Source organism: Papaver somniferum, chromosome 4 (assembly GCF_003573695.1).
Source record: "Papaver somniferum cultivar HN1 chromosome 4, ASM357369v1, whole genome shotgun sequence".
NCBI lineage: Eukaryota > Viridiplantae > Streptophyta > Magnoliopsida > Ranunculales > Papaveraceae > Papaver > Papaver somniferum.
In genome coordinates, this window is record NC_039361.1 from 63076678 (window position 1) to 63103884 (window position 27207).

Here is a 27207-nt window from a genome sequence, read left to right on the forward strand (position 1 = left end):
TAATAAATAATAAAATGTTAGCTAGGGCGCTAGGGGACTGGACCCGCCTCTATATTTTATCATATTTTTATTATTTTCCTTGATCTCGTGAAAATCCCTTCATTTGAACAAATATCCTTCATTTTAAGGAAACTCCTCAGTTTCATGGTGTTTCCTTCACATCAAGGAAATAATATAAAATTGGGAAAGTTGTCGTGGGACCGTGTCTATTAGCCGGGCCGGCTATGCCCTAGTTGTGTCCGGTCCCACACCTCATGATTCCTTATTATTTTATTATTATTTCCTTCATCTCATGAAAACTCCTTAATTTCATAATATTTCCTTCAAATCATGAGAATAATATAAAATTAGGGAAGACTCACGGGACCGGGCCCTAGACGGCCGACCATGCCCTAAGTCATGGCCGGTCCCACACGCCCCTTATTTTATTATTAATAGTTATTATTGTTTCCTTCATCTCATAAAAACTTCTCACTTCAAGGAAACCCCTTGGTTTCAACAAACTCCTTGATTTCATGATATTTCCCTAAAATCATGAAAATAATATAAAATTAGGAAAAGTGCCATGGGACCAGGCTCATTGGCCGGCCGACCATGCCTTGGCCATAGCCGGTCCCACACTTCATGATTCTTTATTTTATTATTATTATTTCCATCATCTCATGGAAATTCCTTAACCTTATGAAACTCCTCAATTTCATGGTATTTCCTTCACATCAAGGAAATTACATAAAATTGGGAAAGGTGTCACGTGACCGGGCTCGCTAGACGGCCGGCCATGCCCTAGTCGTGGCCAGTCCCACACCTTGTAATCCCTTATTTTATTTATTATTTCCATCATATCATGGAAATTCCTCAGTTTCGGCAAAACCCTGAATTCTTCATATTTTCTCAAATGTTGCTCAAATGCACATCGGAAAATGTCAAAACTCTCAGAATTCAGACACGAACACTTTGGTGACATGAGAATATTACCTTGACCGACCAAGGTTGGCTCTTTGTCTTGCAAGAGGCCAGTCCCACACATTTTCATCATTTGACCTAATTTGTTCACATTAGGTTCAAACTCTTCCAAACAGCTTGGAATTTCATCAAAGGATCGTCAGTCGATCCCATGACCAACCAGGGTCGGTTTCATGACCCCTTGGTCGGTCCTTCATCTCTTCATAATTTATTAGGTTTTATCATCTAAGGTTCAGACGAACATTATTTTAATGAAGGATTAAACCAGCATTTAATCATACCAACTGGTCTTCAAGAGACTTTGGTATTTGCTCACTCGAGCATCTGGGCATTACATGGTCGACTCATCATCCCATGTAGCCGGTCCCTCCTTAACTCCGTGGTTGATTTTCAATAAATCATCAATTAATCAGCAATTGATCAAAATTAGGGTTTCGAATCCAAAGCTCTGCAAAACATAATTCTGACAGATTCAAACACTAATAATTTTTCGTTGATCCCATGTATTATAATTAATTATACTTGGTTCAGTTGCCAGTATTTTAAATTAATATTTCATTTGAACCTGCTACCAATAATTCATCAAACGAGCAACATTTTGCTCAGATGAGCAATATTTGCTCAGACTTAAGAATATTGGCTCAACTATTAATATTCAACAATTCATCGAATGAGCAATATTTGCTCCCCTTAACTATCAAAATTTAATCGAGAATTATACCTCTGTCTCAACAGACATGTTCAATTCATGAGTCTTGGAACATTTTCAAATCACGTTCGACTCAACAATACAAGGACTCATCGTCCCATAAAGTCAGCAACTGACTAACTAAATACACGTCTGCCTTGCTGACTCCACAATCACGAGACATCAATCGTGTCACATGGGGGATATTAACTAAGGTTTTGGTCTGGCGGTCTACGACACGTGTGTTCATACACACGATGAGAATGTGAGCAAGTCGTGCAATCAGTTGGAGGAGTTAGCAAAGTAGTGGATGGAAAATCAACCAAGTCTCCGCACGATGAGCAACTGGTTTTAACACGATTTCCACTTCCCCACTCTTTGACTTCAGCAACTGTCACACTTCATGGGATCAAGGTGTTTACAATTCTAGCAATATAAATAAGTCTCTGAATCATGATTGAAAAACAAGACAATATCTCGTCAAACAGACAACAAGAGATTAAGAACTCAACGTCTGAGCAATTACTCTCAACAGAGCAAATTCAATCAATCATACTTATCTTATTTCTTCACGTAGAATACACAACACACCTATAATCTTCGATCACTATTGATCTCACACATTTCTCAGCTTTCCTCCTACAGATCGACCCATCCTCTCTTGTGACCGAATTGACTCTGGAACGACCATTGTCTTGGTTTAGGCCGGAGTCCTACAGATTGATCTCTCGAACTTAAAGCACTCCCTTCTTGCAGTGCATCTGTGTGAGGTTAAATATTTCGCTCGGTTCAAGGAGTCTCCTCTGCATGGTCGTCTCCTCAATTTTGTAAAAACCAGCAAATCATTTTTTCCCCATCTATAGAATCGACAAGTCATTGATGAACTGCTGAGCTTGTCTCGTGATGGTGATTTTCTATTACCACCCCCTGAGCATTTGATACCTTCTCCAAATGTGCTCTTAAACTTCCTTCTTGCAAGGGATGTCTCCTAGTATGAAGGTAAGATTGATGTTCATGATGCTGCGTTGTTCCTCAAAGTTGCTGGAAAGCTACTGGTGGCCAACTTGATGCCCAACACAATTGACAGACAATTATGGACCAGACCTCTTGCAGAACTTGTTTATTACGTTGTTGAAGGGAGAAAGATCGACTTCAGTGGCCTTATTATTCGTCAGATGATAAGTGTCGGACATATTTCGAATAAGACTCCTAGCTTTCCTTGTCTCATCTCAAGGATTTGTAGTCAATTTGGTATTGTTGCTGTTGGAACCAATCTTGGAGGACCAAAGGTCATGACCATAAAAAACATTGGAAAAATGTCCAGAACTCCTGCAGCATCCAACTCTGAGCTCATACGTCTCCAGAAAGAAGTTGAGGTTTTGAAAGAGCATGTGGATTATGCCGAGACAGCTCATCCTGAACTGAGTTAGAAGTTTTATGAAATTGCTAGGGATTATTATGAAATGAGTGATTAATCTCTGTACTTGCAATAGTTATTCTTGATTTTTCTGTTGAACTTCTTATGTTGATCTTATTAAAATTGTTATGGTTGTAATAACTTTTATGGTATTTTAACTTTGAATGATTTTATCCTTCAATTAAATTGCTAAATGTGATAAATACATAAGAAGTACATATAAAGATGTCAAAAGTTAAGTCTTTCATATGTCTTTATGAAAATATTGATAAAAGATAGAATGAACTTTTGACAACAAAAGTTAAGCCTATTATGTCATTATGCAAATATTGATGAAAGATAGGATGAACTTTTGTTTACAAATATTAAGTCTATTACATGTCTCTATGCAAATATTGATGAAAAATATAATGAATCTTTGAATATTTCGCAATATTTGTCTTTCCCTGATCCACATCTTTGTGTAAGTACTGTGTGGCTCCATATGTTCTCTTATGTTGAGCATTTCCTATTAAATTAATCATGGGTTCGCTTGTGGTTAATTTAATTGAGTATTTTGGATACAAATTCATGTTTCATGTGATTTGTTAATGTCCAAATAAATCCTTCTTTTCTTATGAAAGTAAGGTCGCTCTTGTTGTTCTTTCGGGAATCACATTTTATGGGGGGGGGGAGTTCTTAATTGAACTTGTGCTTAATTGCCAAATCTTTGTGGGGAGTGCGGTTGTGGAATATTGTAGGAGTTTTCTTGTATATTTATAAACTCCTTAATGAATACACTAAGTTTCGACTATGTGAAATCATCGAAACAAATTTGATATGTTCTCTTTTAGTCATGAAGTATCTCTATGAGAATTTTATTATGATCCTACTAGTTTTCGTACCTTTGCCAATTTATATTGAAAAAAGGGGGAGAATTAATCTGTAGTTCACACTACAAATACATAAGGTTTACGGATCATTATGTAAGGGGAGTGGTTTTCATGTAAGATAAATTATTGACTAAGAGGGAGTGATACATATCACCATAGTATTGTTGTCAAAGTTGTGATACAATTGGACTTTGATGCTGTGTAATAATACTATGACACTGTATGACAATGATCGAGAGATACAGTTTTCTCATTGTTATAGCTACGGTTCTTCAACAACTATGATGCTGAGTTGAACACATTCAGAATAACTGGAGTACTTGGAAGTGACGAAGGTTTCAAGTAATTTTGAAGAACCAAGGAAATCAAGCATTTGGATTGAGAGCTACAAAGTTTATTTATTTTGTATTCCATATGTGTTGATAGTATTATCACTAAATTTGACAAAGGGGGAGATTTTTAGAGCACTGCTCGGTCGAACTCGCAAGTGTTGCTATCTAAAGCTTGTTTGTCAAGTTTAGTTGCCAAAACTATAAGTTTTGATTTCTAGTCTACTTATAGCTAAGTCTCGGATTAGGATAGAAAGTGTAGTTGAGCATTAGACTTCACGGCGTTCATCGATTGAAGATGACGAACTACTAAGGGGAGCTTGTGGAACTTCATCAACAAAAAGTATGTGGAGACTTGAACTCATCTATCACTCAAAAGTTTATCTACTATATTTCCTATTTGAAACAAAAGTCGTATAGCTTTATAGACTTCAATTATGCATATTTGATATTTCGAGCTGATTTTAACTCGCTTACATATTTCTCGAAAGATGTGTTGGTAAGCTTTCTCTTTAACCTAGTTCATTTTATATTCTTGACGAAAGTCAAAATATGATCATGTGAAAATCTCCTGGTAACATCTTACATGATTTGTGCGAGACAGCCATTTGATGTAGACTCGGAATGTTTCGTATAGATCATTCGATCACTTGAAAATTGCTTTGAAGCTAATAGTTTCTGTGAGAGAGCTATTGTCGTCTTCCGAGAATGTTTCAATGGTTGAAATGAAAGCTTAGAACAATTGGATATAAGCACAGTATACATACTTGGATATGTGTAATCCAAGTCCGGGAACCATGGTATGCATACCCGTATGCGTACTGATTAGTTTATAGAGGTCCGGGAACTAAGTACATATACCGGTACGCGTACTGGCGTGAGGTTCAAGTTCCGGTACTTTACTGAGTTTGGTGGTACGCATACAACTTAGTCTGCCCACTAAGGTATGCGTACCCGTTTGCATACTTAAGTGGGTTATGTTCTAAAATCAGTTTGTTCATGAACTAATACATTTATATAATAAGGAATGCAATCTTTTGCAAACCCTGGTTATAATTTTCATGACTTGATTCGAGTGAATCAAAATCGATTTTGCTTCAATTGTGTCTTGTATACTTCTATGAGAATATAAATAATTGAACAACTCTAGAACTAGTTTCATTTGAGTCATTTGAACTAGTTATGGTTAAGATGAATAAGGTTGATATGAAAGTGTTCATATGGCTAACTTCGGCTAACTATTGAGCCAACAAAGGTGTACACATTTAGGTACGGTTACCCATGTCTAAATGAAGTCACTTTTCATTTGTGTGTAACAAGCTAAGTTCGATCTAACGGTTGAAAGATCACTACACCAAATTCAGGGGTTAGCAACGGCAGGTGGCAGTTTCAAAGTGGGGTCACAACAGTTCTACTCTGTTGCGATAGTTGGTGTTGCAATATTTCGCAGCGGCTAGATTGCCGTTGCAAATTTTCGGTCGCAACTGTTCTTAGGTGTTGCGAAATTTTATGGTCGCAACTGTTTTTCACAGTTGCGAATATTTTTGCAACAACTAAAGAAATAGTGGTTTTGACCCTAGTCAAAATCAGGTTTTGTCCAGGTCAACTTCAGGTTTTTACCAGGTCAACAGTTCCCCTGTAACAAGAAATTCAGTCGACATCCACAGAAATTTTCCAGTTCTTCTTAGGCAAAACAATCAAAACATATAACCATAATAAGATTCTAAAATACATAAATGTGTATTGAACAAAGAAATCTTTCAATCAAAAGAAACAAAGAAGAACTTGGGCAATACATTAATTCTAAAAACTATAATTGAACTTCGGAAATTCGTGAAATCTTACACTAAAGAGTTATTCAGTATACCTCTGAAAAAGAATGACAAGTAACAAAAAAAAAAAAATAGATGACATACACCAGTGAACATTAAGTACTTCCTCGTTCAGTCTTGGACCTTGGTCACTGTTTTAACATCAAAAAGAAAGACATTAAGTTCTTCAGTAGAGATATATAGTTCTGGTTTTGGATGAGAGCAAACATGGATTTACTCTTCCATTTTTAAGGAACGAGAAAGATATTAAGAATATCAGTCTGTCACCAGTCCAGCTTAAGTGTAATGTTTTTCTGTATTTCTTTCCCTTTTCTCGTATGGTACTGTGTACGGACAAAATATACTACTTGAACCGATAACAAACCCATTTTCCAGGACTGACAAACAATTAAAAATATTAACGCTTGAAAAGAGGTAAATACAAAAGATGACTACCTTCATAAGCAGCAAGCGTAAGGCTTGTCAATTAACTATTGGTTTATAGCAACAACATCTGATGCGTCTCAGCTCATCCTTATCACCCCAAGCAACAATAATCTCTTCTCTAATGCGTCTCAGCTCATCTTATCTGTAAAAGATGTTGTTATTTGACTTTTGGTGTTTCTGAATCCTGTAAATATATCATCTAAACATTAGATCTACCCAGACAAATCTCATATCGTGCAATGAAGTTGAAAACTACATGAGTACTCAATGATTACAATATGACTACAATGGACAAATAAAAATAAAACTTCTCATCTGAAAAGTTTTTTATGCTTCTTTAAGTTGATTTGGAGACTAATAAAACAAGACTTCACACTCTATTTTCATTACCTAGTATCATTAGTTTTACCTCATCAGGAATCTCAACAAGTGAGGTCAGAAACTAGAAATAACAAACTGCAAACTAGGATAATTCATATCTCACTGGAAAAGTATGATGAAACATAACTTACGACAGAAAGAAACATGATACGAACTCGAAGGAGAATACTGTCAAGGCGTTTAAGCTATATGATGCTTCCAGTTTGTCAAAAAAGTTTCCTCAAAGCCTGCGCAACAGTCATTCTTTTCCTCTGGTCCTTGTTCAAAAGCCTCTTTACAAAATCCAGCGCCATCCACACCACGAAGGACCTGCCACAAGCACCAAATCAAAAAGAAACTTTTTAAGCAATAAGAAAGTTGTAGGACCCATGATTCTGCTGTTGAACTATAGCTGAACTTTTTGGTCTTCAAATAACATTATTCAAGTTTATTGGAGAATCTGTAATTGGCTAATTGCATGCTGCAAATAGCCCAAAGCGTGGATGCAATTCTGAAGTGGAATCAGAGATGCTGGGTGTTCCTGCAACGACAAACACTTACACATAAAACATTAACAACCTGCAACTTTTAAGTGACAATTACTCAGTCACGGGAAATACAAAAGCAAGCAATTCAGTCTTCAAGACACCACCTACCATACCCCGGACGAAGCCCCCACGATCATACCCAAACACCTATGAACATGTAAACAAAATGGGTTAGTAACTAAAAGGTTAACAATTTGAAATTCATATGCACCCACCTCCGCGATTGCGTCCCTATCCATACGGGTCTCTTCCTATACTGCAGAGTTTGTAGAAGCTCTTTTACCATTCCCTGCAAAGTTTAACAGAAATTATAAGCAAGTAGAAATCAAATTGAAAAAGCACACTTATGAATCTAAATCCAATATGCATGTAAGCTGAACTTACCACATATCTCCTGCATCTTGCTTTATAATCATCAGGGTCACGTTGTTCTTCAGGGAGTTTCAATCTTTGCAGGGCAGAAACACAAAAAAGAAAAAATAGTATTACATATGGTACATTAAGGGAAAAATATCAGAAAAGCATCTACGACAGCAAGTAAAACAAAGTAGTTTATGAGCACATGATTTTGGTATAGACAGGATGGCCGTCTTTCACTAAAGCATGCCTAGTTTCACTTACACTTGCTAAAAGTCAAACTTCGCACTAAGTCGGGAAAATCAAATCTAGTTTACACTGTTAAAAGTCATGAATTACGTGACATAATTACTTAAAGATTTTAAGTTAGACATGTAAACTGCGAGGATCATTACAGCAGACCATTTATCAAAGAAGCAACCCACCGAACAAGCAACTACATTGTCAACGCTTTAAGCTAAAGTATTTACAACCAGCAAATCGTCGACATGGAGTTTTAATTGTGTCAAAGTTCACTGGGAGTTTGTGGAAAAATTCTTAAGGAAACCTTATTCGCAGACAATAATCCGACGACATCTGAATAGTTAGAGTAATCATCTAAGAGTAGGCGTTCAACATTCAATCTGAAGAATTACGGCTGCAATGTATCAAAATATGGTATCTCAAGATGGCAAATATCAAAATCAAATGAGACAATCCAAATATATTAACTGCATTAGTACTGTCCATTAGTTTCTATTGAGAATACGTTAGTAATGGCTATTAGTTTCTATTGAGAATAATAAAATAACCAAATAAGTATTCATATTGTTAGATATGTATAGTGATTACCATGACTTAAGGAATAAGGTTAGATTCAAACTGAGGTCTAACTACACCACTGCTCTTAGTAGGACTTCCTTGCTGTAAGAATCTCTATACCAGCCATCAACATCTTCCAACTTCATGTAGGCCATGAATCAAACAAAACCCATGTCTGCAATCTGCAAAATAAACAATAAGCATAATTGCCAAACAATCTCATAAACCCAAAAAAACCTAGATAATCTATCAAGTAAACATGATAAAAGAGAAAGAAAACGTACTACAAACAAGTCCCCAAAAAGACTTTGTTAGAAACATCATTACTTCAGAAGAATTCTAATAAAAAATGTTAAAATTTAGATAAGTAAATCTTCAAATACTTATCATACTAAGACTGAAACAATACCTACAAACTAAATCAATGCTAACAAGAACCAACTCTCACCATCTCTTCATCTTCAAAACATTACCTTCCAAACCCAATATCCCATTATTATCATGTATTTATCCTTGAGCTGCAATCAACAAGCAATATTAAACCAGCTAACAAATTCCAAATTTAAGAAAATAAATCACGAATATAGCAGAACCCCCAAAACACGACATCAGATTAGAAATAATACAAATCAAAAGGTTAAAATTCAAGAATGAATCTTCAAAACCCTAACTCATGAATAAAAAATGATTTTACACATACATAGTTAAGATATGCAAGATTTAACAGCGAATCCAAAAATTTCAGCAATTGATTCAAAATCAAGCTTCGGCAATTGATTCAAACTCCGAGGAATGAAATTTTTTGAGATTTGAGATTAGGGCTTGATTTGGGATTTGAGATCTCTGAAATCAGCAAATCGTTCGACCTTAATCTCGGAGAGATTATTGATTTGAGACTTCATCCGTTATTAGAAACTGAAGTGGTTGAACCCTAATCATCAGAGAAGAGAACGAGATTTTTTTTGTTTTTTAATCTTGCTGAAAGTAAACGGCTGATAGAGAAGAGGGGAGGGAAGAGAACGAGAGAGAGAGAAGAGGATAAGTGAGACTTCCACCATGTTTGTTTAATCCTGACTCATCTGAGTCATCTGGATCTGAATCATCTGGATCTGAGTGAAATCACCTGACTCGTCTAGATCTGAGTCGATATGTTTGTTTTGAGTCAGATCTGACTCATCTGACTCGGAAATAAGTGAGTCAGTGGTTTGGTCCCATGAGTCAGGGGTATTTTGTTACCTGACTTAAATGAATCCGAGTCAGGGGTTATGTCTGAGTCAGAGGTCGAGTCAGATCTGACTCAAAATGGAAAACAAACGGTCTGACTGCTGACTCGGTCCGAGTCAGGGGTTGACTCAGATTCAGACGCCGAGTCAGCTGCAAACAAACAAGTTCTTCTTTCGATAATATTAGTAAGCCGAGTCAGTTTTGATCTGAATAGGCTGAAACCGAGTCAGCTAAAATGTGTGGGCAGCCACACTCACGAGTCGCACGTGTACAACTCCAATCTGTTGCGAATCGTAACAGAAACTGACAGTTGCGAGTTTCGTAACTGTTTCAAACTGTTGCGAATTTTTTGCAACTAAAATTAGCAACTGAAAATTCGCAACAGCTCATAAGTTGTTGCTAATCTGAGTTGCTAAACCCTGAATTTGGTGTAGTGGATATTAGCTTGACTCTAATCAGGTTTTTATCTGATGGTGAATATTGAATGCTTTGTTACCAAGGTAGCATTGATTGCAAACCCTGATTTGAAGATTATATAAAGGAGAACTCTAGCAACTGGGAAACCTAATCCCCACACCTCTTGTGTGATACTAGTTGCGACTAGAGTCGATTCTCCTTTAACCTTAGGTTTTTTCCAAAACCCTGTAGGTTAACGACTTGAAGACTTCATTGGGATTGTGAATCCAGACCCAACTATTTTCTCCGTAGTTGCGTGTTCTGATCCTGCTGTTTTCTATCGTATTGAGTACTATCTTCTCTAAGATTTGCTCGAGATTTAATCTCCGGTAGGAAAGATAAAAAGTAGTCACAAACATCTTCGTCTCATTGTTTGTGATTCCACAATATCTTGTTTCGCTACCATACGATTAAGATTATTGTGAGGTAATTGATATTTCTAGGTTGTTCTTCGGGAATATAAGTCTGGTATATCAATTGGTTCCTGTTCACCTTGATTTATCAAAATACGGAACAAATCTCATAGCTTTATCTGTGGGAGACATATTTATCTATTCAATAGAATCTTCTTTGTGAGACAGATTGGTTTATCAAGTCTTCGACTTTGGGTCGTAGCAACTCTTAGTTGTGGGTGAGATCAGCTAAGGGAATCAAGTGCATACAGTCCTGCTTGGATCCAGAGACGTAAGGAGCGCAACTATACCTTGATCAGTGTGCGATTGGTTAGGGCTCAACTACATTCCAGTCCGAAGTTAACTTGGAGTAGGCTGTAGCGGCTTAATACAGTGTGGTGTTCAAATATGGACTAGGTCCCGGGGTTTTTCTGCATTTGCGATTTCCTCGTTAACAAAATTTCTGGTGTCTGTGTTATTTATTTTCCACATTATATTTGTTTATATAATTGAAATATCACAGGTTGTGCATAAGTTCAATCAATTGTGAATCCAACCTTTGGTTGTTGATTAAATTGATTGACACTTGGATATTGGTTTTTGATACCGTCCAAGTTATTTCTCTTATTCAATCGGGCTCGCAAATTCCTATTTGTTTGATTGCAGATTGAATTGAGAAATTGAGATATAACTCTTTGATATACTTTTCTTAAGATTGAGTCTGACTGTCTAGTTGATTCTCTTGAAAGTATATTGGAGATAGTCCATACAAATTACTAAGCCAAATATTGGGTGTGGTTATTAGACGCCCGCTTTTTCAATTGGTATCAGAGCAGGCAAACACTTTCTGACTTCGTTTTTGAGGTTCAGGATGTTACAAATTTAGAAAGTTTCACTATAGTATTCAATGGTTTGATTATAGATTCCAAGATATCGGCAAATGTTAGAACTAAATACTACGAGCTCTGCCGCAGTCGGAAAACTTATCTTCATAAACATCTTATACAAGGGCTGAAAAGTAAATTAGTTGCAGGTATGATTTGTGAAATAGTCAATATTGATGATTCCATCAGGGAAAGTTAGCTTAGTACTCCTAGGAATGAATATAAAGCATGGAAGAAGAGCTTAATTAGTTTTAAACATCTAGGAATGAACGTTGAGTTCTTACTTTCTCGGCTAGACATACTTCTGAAACTTGCCTTGGAATCAGAACACTCGCTCGATTATAGTGAACATAAAGTATATTCTCTTCTAAATTATCCTAATATTACTTACTCATTTGTTTTTTTGCTGATGATTCCCTTTTATTCTGTAAAGCTATTGTCAAAGACTTCCTAATTATCAAAAATTATCTACATAAGTATTGCCTAGCTCCTGGGCAAGAAATAAACTTTGACAAGTCTGGTATTCTATTCAGTAAAAAAATCCCAGAATCTTTGGAAAAACACCTTTCTGACTAAATATCCATATTCGGGACTTAAGTGAATAATATCTTGGTACCCATTGCTTTTCCAGCTTCTAAAATTCAAACTCATATGAGTATTTTTCAATCTGTTGATGCTTGAATTTCTTCTTGGTTTCATAGACTTCTTTCTCAGGCTCCTAGAACTACTCTAGTTAAAAATGTTGGTCAGGCTATCCCTATATATCAGTTCTTTTCATATTCCTAAGTATCTCTATAGAAAAATGGATTCTCACGTATGCAAGTTCCATCTTCTTGGCTTGGACATTCTTGTGTTCACCTAAGTCTGAAGGAGGCCTAGGTTTGAGGAGAACTGAATTAAATAATCTTGATATGCTAGCTAGGCCTGTCAATAAATGTCCAATATCCGAAATTCGTTTCGAGTATTCGGGATCCTATAGGATTTTATCCGTTTTATCAGATATCGGATATACGATACGGATATTTATCGGATATTTCTTCCTTAACCTATCGGAATCAGATTAGGCTCTATCCGTTTGGTTAATATCTGATAGACATGGATTTATTTGTGATTTACCCTAACCATATTTGTGATTTACCCTAATATCCGATATAAAATGTTTGAAAAATTGAACTTAAATTTCAATTATGAACATGTTTTAAAGGGTTTTTAACATTTTTTTTCAGAATCGGATATTATCGGATAAATATCCGATATCTGATAGATTAGCCTATCGGAATCGAAATCTGATTTTGATATCCTATAGGATGTTATCGGGTATCGAATATCCGATAGTGCTTAACCTGTCGGATATCGGATTTCTAAATATCCGATGGATATTCTTCCATTGACAGGCCTAATGCTAGCTAGGAATGCTTGGAAAATTCTTGAAAATCCTGATTGTTTACTTGATGTTACTCTTAAAGCTAGATATTTTCCTCATACTGATTTCTTGAATGCTAAATTCACTACTGTATGTTCTTGTACCTGGAGATGTCTTCATACTATAAAATAACTAATCAAGCCTTTCATCTCTTGGATTGTTGGAGATGGTCGATTTATTGATCCTTGGTGTGATAAATGGATACCGAATTTGGGATCTGCCACCCCTAACCCCCTGGTTCCCCCTGACCCCCAGTGTGAAAGTTGCTTATTTTATCAATCAAGATGATAGAACTTGGAATGAGAGTAGACTTAACACCCAATTTGATAATGCTTCTGTTAAGAAGATTATCACCATTCCCTTAAGCCAGATATACACTCCTGATATGAAGGCTTGGGAGATTTCAAAGACTGGCATATTTTCCTCAAAATCTTCCTATTTGGGATTAAGAGGGTTGAGACCCTCCCCAAATAGTAATCTTTGGAAGTTTATTTGGAAAATTTGTATCCCCCATACGATTCAACTTCTTCTCTGAAAAGTTGTTAGGAATGCTCTTCCTTCTAGAAAAATCCTTAATACTAGAATACCTATGGCCTTTGTGGAGTGTCTTTGGTGCTCTGACCCCCATGAGTCTGTTATACATACTCTTGTCATTTTCCCTTTTGGTAGCCATGTTTGGTTTCTCAGTCCTTTATGTCTTATTACTTTATTTTTTCAAAGTATGTCTTTTACTGATTGGTTGTTGTATTGGTTTGTGGATTCTATTTCTAAACTTCCTGAGAAGAGTCAATGTTTGGTTGTTGTTATTCTGTGGTCTATCTAGAGCAGTGGGAATATCCTGATCTTTAATAATAAGAAAGATTCACATTATATGGTCCTTAAGCTAGAACTATGTTACTCTTTAGAAAACCTAATCACTAGATACATAATAGCATTATAATCAGTTAATATGCCTCCCCCGGTCGGTTGGATAAAGTGTAATGCTAATGGAGCTTTTGATGATATTTCTTTGAACAACGGTGCATGATATGTGATGAGAGATCACTTGAATAAAACATCCTTTTGTGCTGCGTTAGTTTTTGATGTGCCGTCAGCAGCAGAAGCTGAAGCTAGGGTTATATGGGCAATTCAAAAGGAATATGAGGAATTGAAGCTATCTCTAATCATTGTTGAAAGTGATGCAAAGTTTCTAATTGATCAATTTACTATTGGTGTTTTTTATAGTGATCAATGCACGAACGCAATCATAAAGATATTTTTTATTTCTCTTCACAATTGTCGGCTTGTATTTTTAATTTTCAACTATGACTATGTAATGTGGTAGCTTATACACTAGCTCAATAGCCGAAGAGTAACTCTTGTTCTATGTTTTGGTTTGTATCTCCTATTTGGATTTTGCCAACTGTTGAGGAGGATCTATAGCCTTTTCTAAGGCCTTCGTCTACAAAAATTTGGAAGAAAAAAAAACGAAAACGAAGTTCAGACTATATGTATAAAGAGGATTTAGTATACATTAAACTTATCTTTCAGTATACATTAAACTTCTCTTAATCTTCGGATCAAGTAGGTTGAAGGTCCAATTTCCAATAAATCATTGACCATGTTCCATCTGAGGTGTTAATTATAATCCGCTGGTTATGAAAAATCTTTTCGACAAATCCCAACTTACTTCTTTGCACTTATTGTAATTGTAATTCCTCTCACCCAGATAACCTTGTTATTCTTTGAGTGTAAGAAAAAATATAAATTATCAGATGAATTGATATATCAAGGATCGGTGATTATTTTAGAAATATCTTTTTCTTTACAGATTCCGATGATGAAAAAGATAAACTTACCAGCATTTGGTGTTTCTACTTCAACTGTTGATGTTTGATTCTCCTTGTCCATATCGACTATTATTAATCCTGACTTGTTTGGATAAGAATAATACCAGAGTTTTGATGAGTTTTTTTTTTATTGAAATTGAGTAAAATAACTGAGTTCTCATACCATAATAGAATTGTATATATAATTTGAGTACAAATTGCTGGCCTCACATTGAAAGTTAGGCCAAAAGCTTGAATTTTAGAGCTCCTGACCCCCTACCAATAGAAATTGAGGATTTTGAAATATCTTCGGTGGTTTTTTTGGCCGCACACGAAATGGGTGAGCAAACTTACATATAATATTCACGGACTTCAAGCCCTTCTTTTCAAACCCTAACTTATGAGTATTTCGTGAGCAAACTTACATATAATATTCGCGGACTTCAAGCCCTTCTTTTCAAACACTAACTTATGAGTTTCTCTTCCACCGCATCCTCTATATCCTCTACTTTTAATGCCTCAGGTGATAATACAGGATCGAGAATCAAAAGTGCATCATAGAGGTTCCAGTATTCCTACCCTACCCTTTTGAATTATTTTTGTTTGTTTTGTTTGATTTTCAAAATAATCTTCGTGACCTTTAGATCGTGTCTTATAACCTGAACCGTGAAACATATACATGACAAGAAACTGTGTTTGCTCATTTTCTATTAATTAAATGGTTGTCTTTTGGAGCTGAAGCTCTACCAGTTTGAATCATCAGGTGAGATTTGTTAATAATACCAGCGAGATAGACTCTTCTTTTATATAGTCATGAAAAAAAATACCTTAATGATTTTATTTTCTGATTTACGGTTGTTGATTTTTGATTCGTCTCACTGTGTTTTACTTTTGCAGGTGAGGATCATTCTACGAACCAAATGGGAAGAAGGGTTTGATCCTTATCTATGTTCTATTACTTTGCTATCGAATTAGGGTTTCTAATTAAATGGGGTTTTGGGCTCTTGGAATGGTTTTTGGTTATTGATTTTATTTAGATGTCATTGTTTCTTAACTTTTCAGGCGAGGATTAATCTCTAAATCAAGATCTTAGAAATGTGGTTGTGAAAGAGGTAGATCCCTGATAATTACCATCAATACAAAACAAAAAAAGGTGAATAACTATTAAGGGACATAGATGGTTTACATATTAAAACTATGCATGCATTATTCCTTGGGCACTTGATTTTCTCAAAAACAAAATAGAATTTCAAATAGATCCAAATTATGGTCAAGGAGGTGGGCAGGGACAACAAAAACAATTTCAAGGTCTTACACAAGCTTACAAAGAAAAGTTACATAAACATTATGGTTTCAAGGAGTATTACAGGCAATAGAGCTGAAGATGAGGCCATAGAAGCAAACCGAGAAAGAGCGAGAAAGGGAAAAACACTGTCTTCTAAGTAATAACCACCTTCTAGAAAGCAAGAAAGCGAGAAACAGTCCTGCAATACCTTCTTGGATCTCTTGCACTGTACCTGTTTGAAACCACATGCTGTCCTGCAGTACTAAGTAATAACCACCTGTTCTTTCATACAAAACTGAAAGCCCGAATTACGTCTCTTTTATTCGTTGTGGAATACAAAGTTTGCAGAGAAAGAGATGAACTGGTGTACTAAGAAAGCCACCAGTCGTCTCAAGCGCTAAAGTATGTAAAATCTTAAATAATTATCTTCTGATATTTTGTATTCAATTAATTTCTTTTGTTTGTGATTTGTTAATTTTCTCTTTTGTGTTTTGCTTGCAGTTTGCAGGGTTGTTCTCTGATGTCCAACCAGAAATTTGTAGAAGCTTTGAAGATAGTTTAGCCATGGCAGTAACTATTTTGCTGAATCTAAGTCATTTGTTTGAATAATAGCTGATTTGAAGTAGTTGTGCAGGTTGAGCAGGCTTGGTACCAGCGGGCTGACTGTTTGTATTACCGGCAATAAGAATATCTCTATCTCTTTTAATTAATATGGATCTGCCTGAATTTTTGATTTGTGAATACTTGGTGCTCAAGGAACGTTTGTGAATTCCCATGCCTATATTTGTTTCTTTCGATCATCATTGGATTATAAATTTTGTTAACTTTCTTATGTTTCGAAATTGATGGACCAAGGTATCATCGCTGGATAGTCTACTTACTCTGAACACTGTGCAATAGTCATATTGTTCTCATCAGCTAACTTGGCGCTCATTATCCCGTTATACCGTTTTGTATGTTTAATAAACACACATTACTAATAGCCCTTCGCCTAATCTGTTGCTAACATGATAAATTTCTCCTTTTATACTTGATATTAGTCAGATATCTTTGGAGAAATAGTGGCATAATGACGCCTCCAGTAACAGATTAAATCTTGAATCCATGATGTTGTCTTTTCCCTGACAGCTCAGGCTACATTAATTATGTATTGCTCCATGTTAACAGCCTCTGTCTATGATTTAGTTTTTCAGGACGTTGCTTTTGATAATTCCAATTGAAGGTCTTTCTGATCATTATTAACAATCTCTATATATATTTACTTAAGCTACTTCTCAAGGGATATGTTTTGTTTTCATATGTTATAATGTGGGTACAAATAAATATGATTTTTAAAAATATGTTGTTGCAATATGAATCTCAATTGGACATTAAATTGTTATTTTTCAAGCAAAACTGTTTCAGGGACGTATGGATTCTGAGATGGATAAAGTAAGAAGTAAAGTATCAGTTTCATTTCTTTGTGCTCAGACTTTATGAATACTTTTTTGCGCCCACAGATAGGCCTACTTTAGTTGATGCGTTTCTATTTGCTTAATTTTAAGTCCTCATTATACTGAAATCTCCAAAGGTCTTTAATTCATGCTTGCAAAGAAAACAAGGGTTATTAACATCCAGGTAATGATTAAATTAATTTTCCAAAATTTGGATTACAGTACGAGACATCATTAAAGGGTCAGAGAAATAGAAGGCCAAGAAACTGTTGGCTTTTTTTTTTGCCTCAGATGGAGTGATGTGGCATAGACATTGAGCCTCATGATAATTTGGTTTAGGTAAGCTTATACCATGCGAGATGAACTAGGTCATGAGCGATTTTTCCTTGTAAAATGAACATCTCTTCTCATGCTTCACAAATAAATTGATTAAAGGGACAAATTTGTTGCTTTATCCAATGACGGAATACACCTGTATGTGGAGATTGCAGATAAGAGGTGATAATGGAGCTTCTTTCTTCTTTTTGTTTATTCATCGCTTCTCAAGTGACTCATTTTTTGGTGTATAATATAAAATGAGCTTTAGAGAAAATTGGAGGCTACGTTGGTAAGGGTTTCCACGAAAACTTTTACACTGCTCTCATTTGTGGGCTTAGAGAATAAGGTGTACTTGAAGTAAATACACGTACAGGGGTCTATAATTGGGATAATTTATTGTAGTTCAATACTTGGTTTCGATACTAATGTCTAATTGTTGCGGTTCTTTCTTCTCTATTGTCGCACAATATTTTCTTCTTATGACGACTTATTTCTTTATTTTTATTTTTGTTGTGAGGTTGTGAAGAAGCAGAATAAAAGCAGAGATCATCTTCATTCGGTGGTAGAACAAGATTACTTTTTAGCCTATTTCAGAACTCATATCGCCTTTTCACCTCCCAATGCAATTTGTTATCTCTAATGATTTTTATTTTTATTTTTATTTTTTTTGGGGTATGAAAAAAAGCATGAATTTGTGGATCTATTGAATGCTATTGTTTTATGCAGCTTTATCAGATGGGTAGTGTTTTCCTGTGTTTTAAGTAAATGTAAAATTTATATGTAAAAGTAGATAATGAAGTTAAAATTGCAAATCTCAAAACAGCCAATGAACTTGAGTACATTCGAGTCCCTGAGAAGCATATGATAAGATTATCACTTTTAGGCTTTAGCACTAGCAGTACAGTGGTAATTCGCTTCAGGTCTCTCTCTTTTTCTTTGATCCCGGTAAATTGGTTTGTAAATTATGTATTCATTCACTGGAAATAGGTACGTTTTGCATCCAAATCTCACAAGCATTTTGAAGAAAGGCTTGGGTACAATCATGTTTTGGGATAGCCAGATATATAAGCCCCAACGATAGATACTTAATCCCGTGCAACGAACGGGCAAGATACTAGTTAGATGAATGTTGGGATGGGGCTGGGTTACTTTTAATCCTAAGCGATCATGAATAACTAAGAAAAGAAACGACAATATATCCGACACGGATATGTTGCTGGTGGAGAAAGATTTTCCTAAATATATCTTTCTATTGATCATCAAAGCCTTTTATCTCTTCACTGTTTGTACTCTACTATTGCACGTACATGTTATGTGCATTTTATGAGCAGTTATAATGCACCTACCGAGACAAAGTCGCATTCGCAACTTGTCCCGAAGCTTGTGGTGTGAGACCCCCATTTTGTCAAGTTCATTTACATCCCTAAGAGGCGGGAAGTGTAGTAACCACTCTGCCAAAGGGTCCATGACACCGTGTACCGGCGTCCTTAGCCGCCTTATAGCACGTGTTCATTTTGTTGGTGGTATATTACAAAATCGGAACCAAACAGGTTACACCACCCTAGCACAAAAGATAAACGTATTAGTTTTGGCGGTGATTAGTCAATTCATTTGCCTCACAAATCATATAACCTTTATATTAGAGGGGCTTTAAATCTAATTCATTGGACCCATTCACCACTTACATTACATTACATCCCATGTTTTCTCATCAAAAAGATCACTGGAATCTGATCTTCCTCTATTAAACAACAAAGTGTTTACAGCACATTTTGTTATCAACCTCATCAACCTAACACACCTCTAATCTTTTGTTATCTTCGAACTAATAATTCAATTTTTCGCCTAATTATCAACTAACACTAATCAACTTTCACCCACTCAACTAATCCATCCGATCTCCGGTCCCTACTACTTAAACCGTCGATACGACACGACACGACGAGCGTTCGCCCTCGCTTAGTGAATCCGATCCTCGTCCCTACTACGGATTCGACCGACGAACAAACGACAATTAGTACTGAGAATTGATTGCAGTATTGCACCACCCCATGCTCAATGTTCATTGCTCATAGGAAAAAAAACAATGCTTGTGTTGAGTCATTTTCAGAATTTGCATACATGAACCCATCTATTCTCGAATACACTCCATCGGAACAAAAAATCAAGTCATTTTCTTCTTTCTCTCAATCCAGCTGCATTCATTTTGTTACTCACTATTTTGCATCTACTCAAAAACAGTTGCAAATATAATACTACTACTATTAGTTACTTGGTACTTTTTGCAACATTAAAAAACGCAATCCACATTAGAAACGCGGATTCATAAAACAAACCAACCAATGTTGGGCATGTCCATCATACAGACGACATTGAAATTTGAAACTGTTCTTTTCACTTGGAAATTTACTTGTAGTTTAACTCAAAGTTTTAACTTAAGTTTGACCTACTTAATCTCAATATATTATTATACTTTCCTAAGTGTGAACAAATGACATTAGACCCACACATGTACAAAAGTGAATCAAATCCCTTAAAGCCATGGAAAAGGAGAATGTAGTTTGTCTTATTGCAAAATCATACACATGGCCGAGAGGTGAAAGGAGGGCCAAAGACGAGCAAGTCAAGATATATAATCTCTTCTTCTTCTTCTTGTAAAACAAAAGGACAGGCAACAAGAATAATACAAAGGGACCTTAGTTGTCTCCAAATTTTAACAGATAATAAGTTAAAAGGAGAATGTGAAGAAGAAAGAGAAGAAGAAGAATTTTCAAAAAGGGTTAACTTAGGGGAACATTACACCTTGGAACTTTTTTATGCATAATAATACTAAATGATGAGACAAAGCATGCACCATTTTTGTTAGTTTTCACTCTCAACTCATGTCACAACACCAACTCCACAACAACAAGAACAGACCCTTGTTTCTAAGTTATTTCCTTCAACAAAATCAGCTATAATTAATCACTTTTTAACTCAAATTATTGAATGTTAAAGTGTGCTTCTTCATCTTATAAAGACATAGGCCTGCTTTATGAGGGAGACAGAGAACAGTAAACAGGGTGGAAGGACAGAAGAGGTGAGAGAGAGAGAGAGAGGAGTAAGTGACAGAGAGGGAGAGATAGAGATTTTTTTTGACAACCTCATCTAAAAAATCCAGCTTGCTACTACTACTCTCTGAAGAAAAGAATCCAGTTAGGTTCTCTGCACAGTGTTAGATACCAAAAAAAAAAAGAAAAAAAGCTGCATAATTTTTTTTTTATTATGACAAGACAGAGAATTAAAGAAGTGAAAGACAAATAAAGAGAGAGTAGTGAAAGAAAAGGAAAACTTGTTGTAGTACTACTACTACTGAGTGAGTCTGAGAGGGAAAAGAAAGAAAGAATGACACTGTCTTCCGTGAGGGAGAGAGTTTGCTAGTATTTAAGAGTATGGGTGTCTTATAATCTATCCAGTTTGTGGAGTGGGCTTATCTGTTTCAATTGCAGCATTAAAAGGATTTTACTACTGCAACTTTATATTTATGACAGCCAAAAAAATGCAGAATTGAAGATTGATAGGATTTTTTCCTGCTTTTTTTTTTTCTTCCAGGTCGTAAGGATATAATGAGCAGCAGGTGAGAGCCATCTATATCTTCTATTCAAACCCTCTTTGATATCTTATTCTTTTTGTGAGAAATGGGTGTCTTCTGCTGCTCTCTCTCTCGCTTTACATAAAAAGCTGAACTTTGAGATAGAGAAAATTAATGGTGGTAGTGCTAGTATTTCCAGGTGGTCTATTCAATAGAGCATATGATGTGGTTTGAGTGAGAGAGATGGGTCTCTTAGTTATTTGTGTAAAAAAGCTGCCTTTTGGTTGAAAGTTGGTCAGTATCATAAAGTTAAAGACTTTTTGTGGGTTGGGATTAGATTTCCTCTCTCAGCTTAAGAATTTGTTATTTTTACTAGATCTTTGCTTTCTTATTTAAGACACTACACTTCTGCTGTTTCTATCTCGTTTGGTGTAACTTCTTTACACACTTCTTCTTCTTTCTTCTTTTTCTTCTTCTTCTTCTTCTAAATGGATCATTCCTCCCAAAATATCTATGGATACACAGAAGAATGCAGCAGTAGTGAATCAGGGTGGACTATGTATATAGCTTCACCAATGAATAATGATGGTAGTAATGTCACTACTGGTGATGGTGGTGGTTATCATAGTGATGAGCATAGAAATATTAAGAAAAAGTTGAAGAACAACTATGATGATAGCGATGATTCGATGAATTCCGATGCGTCTTCCGGTCCGAATCATCGATACAGCGTTGATGGTGGTACTAGTCATTACAGGAAAGACAATGGGAATAACAAGTTCTATTCATTCAAGAAGAAAACACCTAGTATGGAGAAGAAAAGAGAAGGGACTAAAGTTGATAAGAAAATTGAAGAACCGGTTATGTTGTTTAATCCTCCTGCTGCTTCTGTTCCTACTAGTACCACCAAGTCAAGAAAACTCAAATGGTTTGGCAAAGGTAAATAAAAAACATGTCTATTATATGTCTTCTTCCAAGTTTGATTCTCTGATAGTAGTAGTTTCTGTTCTTTTGTTCTTTAAAGGATCAACAGTAGATTATAAAAGCTTCTTACCAAGTTTTTTATTTGTTGTTGTTGTTGTAATCTTCAATATAATAGTCAGATTAGATAGACAAGAAACTGTGTTGTCTCCATTGTTTTTCTAGTGTGGGTGTGTATGGGTAATTATGTTTTTACTTTTTAGAGCTCTCAAACAGTTAAACTTAACAAGGCAATCAATTCGACAAGATAAAATCAGCAAATATCATGTGTTTCATATACCTGTAACCACCTATGGGAAAAAGATTGTGGAGAGTTCATTGATGAAAGCTACAATGAACTCAAAAAGGGTGACAAGATTTTCTAAGTTATAAATGCACAACAGGAAGTTTTATGACTAAGAACATTCTTGTTCATTACCAGGGTTCCTGAAGCAGAAATAAAAAAAAATGAGATCACAAGCTGTCTGCACAGAATGGGAATGGTGATACTGGATGCTGTAACTATTGAGTATGCACAAGTCTGGGACTGTCTCTACTTATCAAAGAATACTGACTAACACTGCTTACCCTCAAAAAGAGTTTTGGTCTGTGAAGAAATCAGTCAGCATGTTGCAAACTGTTAGGAAGCTTCTGCTAACAGGATTTCCAAGTGAAACTAGTTTTACTGACAACTGATATACTAATCATCTGAACAAGAACCAGCTTAATCAAATGCAACAAGTCCAGTTCAAGGTGTTATCACCTTGATTTTGATTCAAACAAGTAATACTATCTTCTGCTGCATTTGATTCTATGTAGTGACGTAGGTATTTTGAAGGCAGGATGTCGCATAAATCTAGCAGCTCTATGTATGATGCTGGAACAGACAAACAGTATGAGGACATTCTAGTATGAATCTTTAACAGAGTTGGATTTTTTACTATTAGCTACTACTAGAGACCACTAAGATTAAAACCAATGGAGTACAAATGCACAATAAGTTGGATGCAGACAAAAAAACTAGGTTTGAGAAATGAATAGCCTGGAGAAGACGACAAAACAGGGGGGTCCTCGAACCCCGTACAATATTGGTAGGGCAGGCAACATGCAATGTCTGTGTGCTTTCAGAATCATGAAGTGCAAAGTTGAGGTTCAAAACTCCACAGAATATTATTGAACATAATGTTTTCAAACGATAGTAACTACTTACTGGTGATTTAGATCAACATTTTAGGAGAGCCATACAACTTATATCCGACAGTCTAGTAATATAAGATTGACTGAATGATTCTATGCTACATATAATGAAATGTGCAACACCAACAATATATAGATATGGAACAGCTTTGAATGGGAAGAGATTAGAAACTTAATACATAATCAATATGGTAGCAGTTCTGCAAATGAACAGTCATAACACGAAAGAAACACAAACAAACAGCTTGAAAAACTTGACAAATCTTATCTGGATAAACCAAATCTCCAAAAACATTATTAGACTAATCATGAATTACTCAATTGAGGACCATAGAGAGACAAAGCCTCAGATCTTTGACTGTTGAGCAATCTTGAACCACTCAGTATGGAAGGATCCTTCCATATCAGTCCTTTCATAAGTGTGAGCTCCAAAATAATCTCTTTGGGCCTGGACCAAATTCGCAGGCAACCTATCCCTCCTGTAAGTGTCAAAATAAGCTAAACTAGTGGACATACCCGGGGTGCTGATACCTGAGTTGATGGCAAGACAAACAACTCGGCGCCAAGCAGCTTGACGCTCAATGATCTCCTTTGCGAACTCTGGGTCAACGAGAAGGTTTGCGAGATCAGCATTCCTGTCGTAGGCCTTCTTGATACGATCCAAGAACACGGCACGGATAATGCAACCTCCCTTCCAAATCCTAGCTAGCTCACCCAATTTCAAGCCCCACCCCTTTTCGATGCTCTTAGCGCGAATAAGATTCATCCCCTGTGCATAACTACATATTTTTGATGCATATAGAGCTTGTCTTACGTCATCAATCAACTTCTTTTTATCCACAGCTTGATCAGTTAAGATGTCACCAAATCCAGCGGATTTGAAAACTTTAGCAGCTTCTACTCTTTCTTCCTTTAACCCACTAAGGAACCTTGCATCCAATGAAGAGGCTATAGTTGGAGCTGCAATTGATAAATCTGCAGCTTGTTGAACGGTCCATTTACCAGTACCTTTCATGCCAGTTTTGTCCAAAACCTTGTCAACCAAATGGCCATCTGCTTTATCATCCTTAATTCCAAAAATATCCGCAGTGATCTCAACCAAAAAACTAAGAAGCTCCCCTTTGTTCCAGTCCAGGAAAACTTGGTGTAACTCCTCATTTGAAAGTTTCCCGACTGATTTTAGTACATCGTACGCCTCGGCAATTAGTTGCATATCACCATATTCAATTCCATTGTGAACCATCTTCACGAAATTTCCTGATCCTCCTTCACCTATGTAAGTAACACATGGACCACTATCGGGAACCTGAGCTGCTACTTTAAGAAGAATGTCTTCTATATTTTTGTATGCCTGTAAGGATCCTCCGGGCATCATAGAGGGACCACGTCGAGCACCCTCTTCACCACCTGAAACTCCCATACCAAGATATAAAAGACCCAATTCAGCCATTTCTTTCTCCCTCCTCTCGGTGTTTTCGTACCATTCATTACCCCCATCAATAATACAATCACCTTTCTCTAAGTAGACAGAAAGAGTTTTGATGGTTTGATCAACTGGAGCGCCAGCCTTAACAAGCATGATCACAACACGAGGCTTCTGGATCGACTGAATAAATGATTCGGGATCATGGAAACCGTATAGAGGAAGGTCTCCTTCTTGTTTGGCACGTTCAACAGTTTCGTCAACTTTGGAGGTTGTCCTGTTGTAAACAGAAATTGGAAAGCCTTTGTCTGCGATGTTGAGGGCGAGATTTTGGCCCATAACAGCTAATCCAGCAAGACCTATTCTAGTGAGTGGTGGAGCCATTTTTATCACCTGTCGTCAAGAGTATCAAAGCATAAGCTACAAAATTTAACTAGAATGCAAATCAGCACTCAGAAAATCTATTGAAAACAGAAGTCAGTAAATCATAGAGAAAGAACAAACTCTAAGATCTTACACAACCTAACATGAGATGTGATCAACCTCACAAGTACTAACCACACAAATCAGCAGCTTTTAGGTCAAAATTTAACTCAATTGCAGAAAGATCTCAAGGAAAATTTCTTATGCGGGTTGGTGAAAAAAATATTACCAAGAGATTTGGGGAAAATTATGGATCTAAACTCTTTCAAGTTAATGAACCAGATTTTTTTAACATGAATCAAAACTTCATACAAGGTATACTAATGGCATCGATCATTTGTGTTCTTAACAGAATCAAATCTACTAAGTATGATCAACAGGATTTAAAACTTTCATACCAGCAAGATAATTGTAATTGCAATGAAGAAATCAGAAACATTTTTACAGGAAAAATTAACAACCGTCAGATTAACGAACGAGAAAGAAATCAAACCTGTAGAAAATTGCTTGAGTTGTGAAATTTGGTTGAAATGGAAACAATCTAAGATCTGAGTTTATATTAAAAATTTGGCAGGAAATTTTGATCTTTATATAAGAAGGTGATATGGAACGAATCTGAAAGAGAGAGAGCTGAAAAGATATTTTTTTATTTTGGACTCGTTTTTCACCAACCAACAACTGAGTGGGGAATTCAGTATTTGACACAAGATTAAATAGGAGACGCTGTTTGTTTGGTTTCTTTATAGGTCAAAATTGGGCAACTTTCATTATGACCACAGTTTCTATTTTTCACAACTAATCGGCAACCAACAAGGAATTCAAGTATATTTCTTCTTTCACACAAAGAAGCTGCAGATTTCATGCCGTATATTAACATTTTATATTCCAGAAGGATTTCGTTGGATGTTTTTCATTATCCCCGGCGCACACCCAGACTGACAGTTCCTTTGGTGTCCGCTCTCAGATTTAGACAAACATGCCTAAAGGTTAAATTGTAGAAACACGAAAAAGAGGCTACTGTCAACACAGCAGATATTAAATAGACGTGTACACTTTACTCGTACTTCATATTTTGACGCATCACCTCTAGAACATTCTAGATTACATTTGCTGCTTTGCCACCCTTGCTAAACAAGTATTTACAAGTTTGAGATGCATAAGAGGGGACTACCAGTCTCCCGCAGACTGGACTACTGGAGTGTCTGGTAGCTCGAAATAGCAGAATGACATAGCGTATGAATATATGAATACCGATTTTGGAAGAGCATATCCGATATGATATGAGAGACTTTAAGAAATTAGTTGGAGGCTTCTTAAAGTTGGTAGGTGAAACAAAATGATGCAACTTCTGACCTTAGTGTTACTCGACATTCCACCTACACCCAATATGGCCGCCACGCCAACACGTTAATTTTGATATCATTGGATCCCTTGCTAGTTGAATCCGCCTATCCAACAGCCATATAACATTCAACCAATGCAAGACATTTTTGGGTGCGTGAAATATTTTTAAGAGAAATTGGCTATTTTTACATTCTCGTCCATTTAAACAGTATCAAATTTTACATGTCTTTTTCATCTAGGAATTGTCGATATTGGATTAATCGACCAATTTTGTGTATTTTCGAGGAGTCGTCGGACGATTGGTAGAGCATCCACACTGCTATAAAATTTGTCATGTCAAATTATGATCGCAATCCAACAGGTGTGATTACATATGTGCAGTGGCGGAGCCAGACTTTGAGAATGAGGGGGACTAAAAAAAATTCTACACACACAAAGGGACTAAATATAAAAATCAGGGGGCTAAATGTAAA

At 36.1% G+C, this 27207-nt stretch overlaps 2 protein-coding genes and 1 long non-coding RNA gene across 3 annotated transcripts; 1 reads left to right on the top strand and 2 right to left on the bottom strand.

Moving 5' to 3' along the window:
• Nucleotides 1-6064: 6064 nt before the first annotated feature.
• On the bottom strand, nt 6065-9582 carry LOC113273942. The gene is made up of 7 exons (XR_003322681.1): nt 9294-9582; nt 9042-9111; nt 8624-8775; nt 7820-7883; nt 7040-7724; nt 6537-6711; nt 6065-6232 (listed from the first exon to the last, which is right to left on the bottom strand). It is a non-coding gene; the product is annotated as an uncharacterized LOC113273942 (long non-coding RNA).
• A 12293-nt stretch (nt 9583-21875) lies between these two features.
• On the top strand, nt 21876-22334 carry LOC113272608. The gene has a single exon (XM_026522421.1). It carries the CDS (start codon nt 21876-21878, stop codon nt 22332-22334), a length of 459 nt encoding a protein of 152 aa, XP_026378206.1.
• Nucleotides 22335-23623: 1289 nt separating this feature from the next.
• LOC113275707 (6-phosphogluconate dehydrogenase, decarboxylating 3) lies at nt 23624-26104 on the bottom strand. Its single transcript, XM_026525250.1, has 2 exons — nt 25884-26104; nt 23624-25360 (listed from the first exon to the last, which is right to left on the bottom strand). Exon 2 carries the CDS (start codon nt 25349-25351, stop codon nt 23891-23893), a length of 1461 nt encoding a protein of 486 aa, XP_026381035.1. The 5' UTR covers nt 25352-25360; nt 25884-26104; the 3' UTR covers nt 23624-23890.
• Nucleotides 26105-27207: the final 1103 nt, after the last annotated feature.

Coding starts and splice junctions, on each gene's coding strand:
- LOC113272608 (XM_026522421.1), top strand. CDS start 21,876: ATGGATCATTCCTCCCAAAATATCTATGGATACACAGAAGAATGCAGC.
- LOC113275707 (XM_026525250.1), bottom strand. CDS start 25,351: ATGGCTCCACCACTCACTAGAATAGGTCTTGCTGGATTAGCTGTTATG.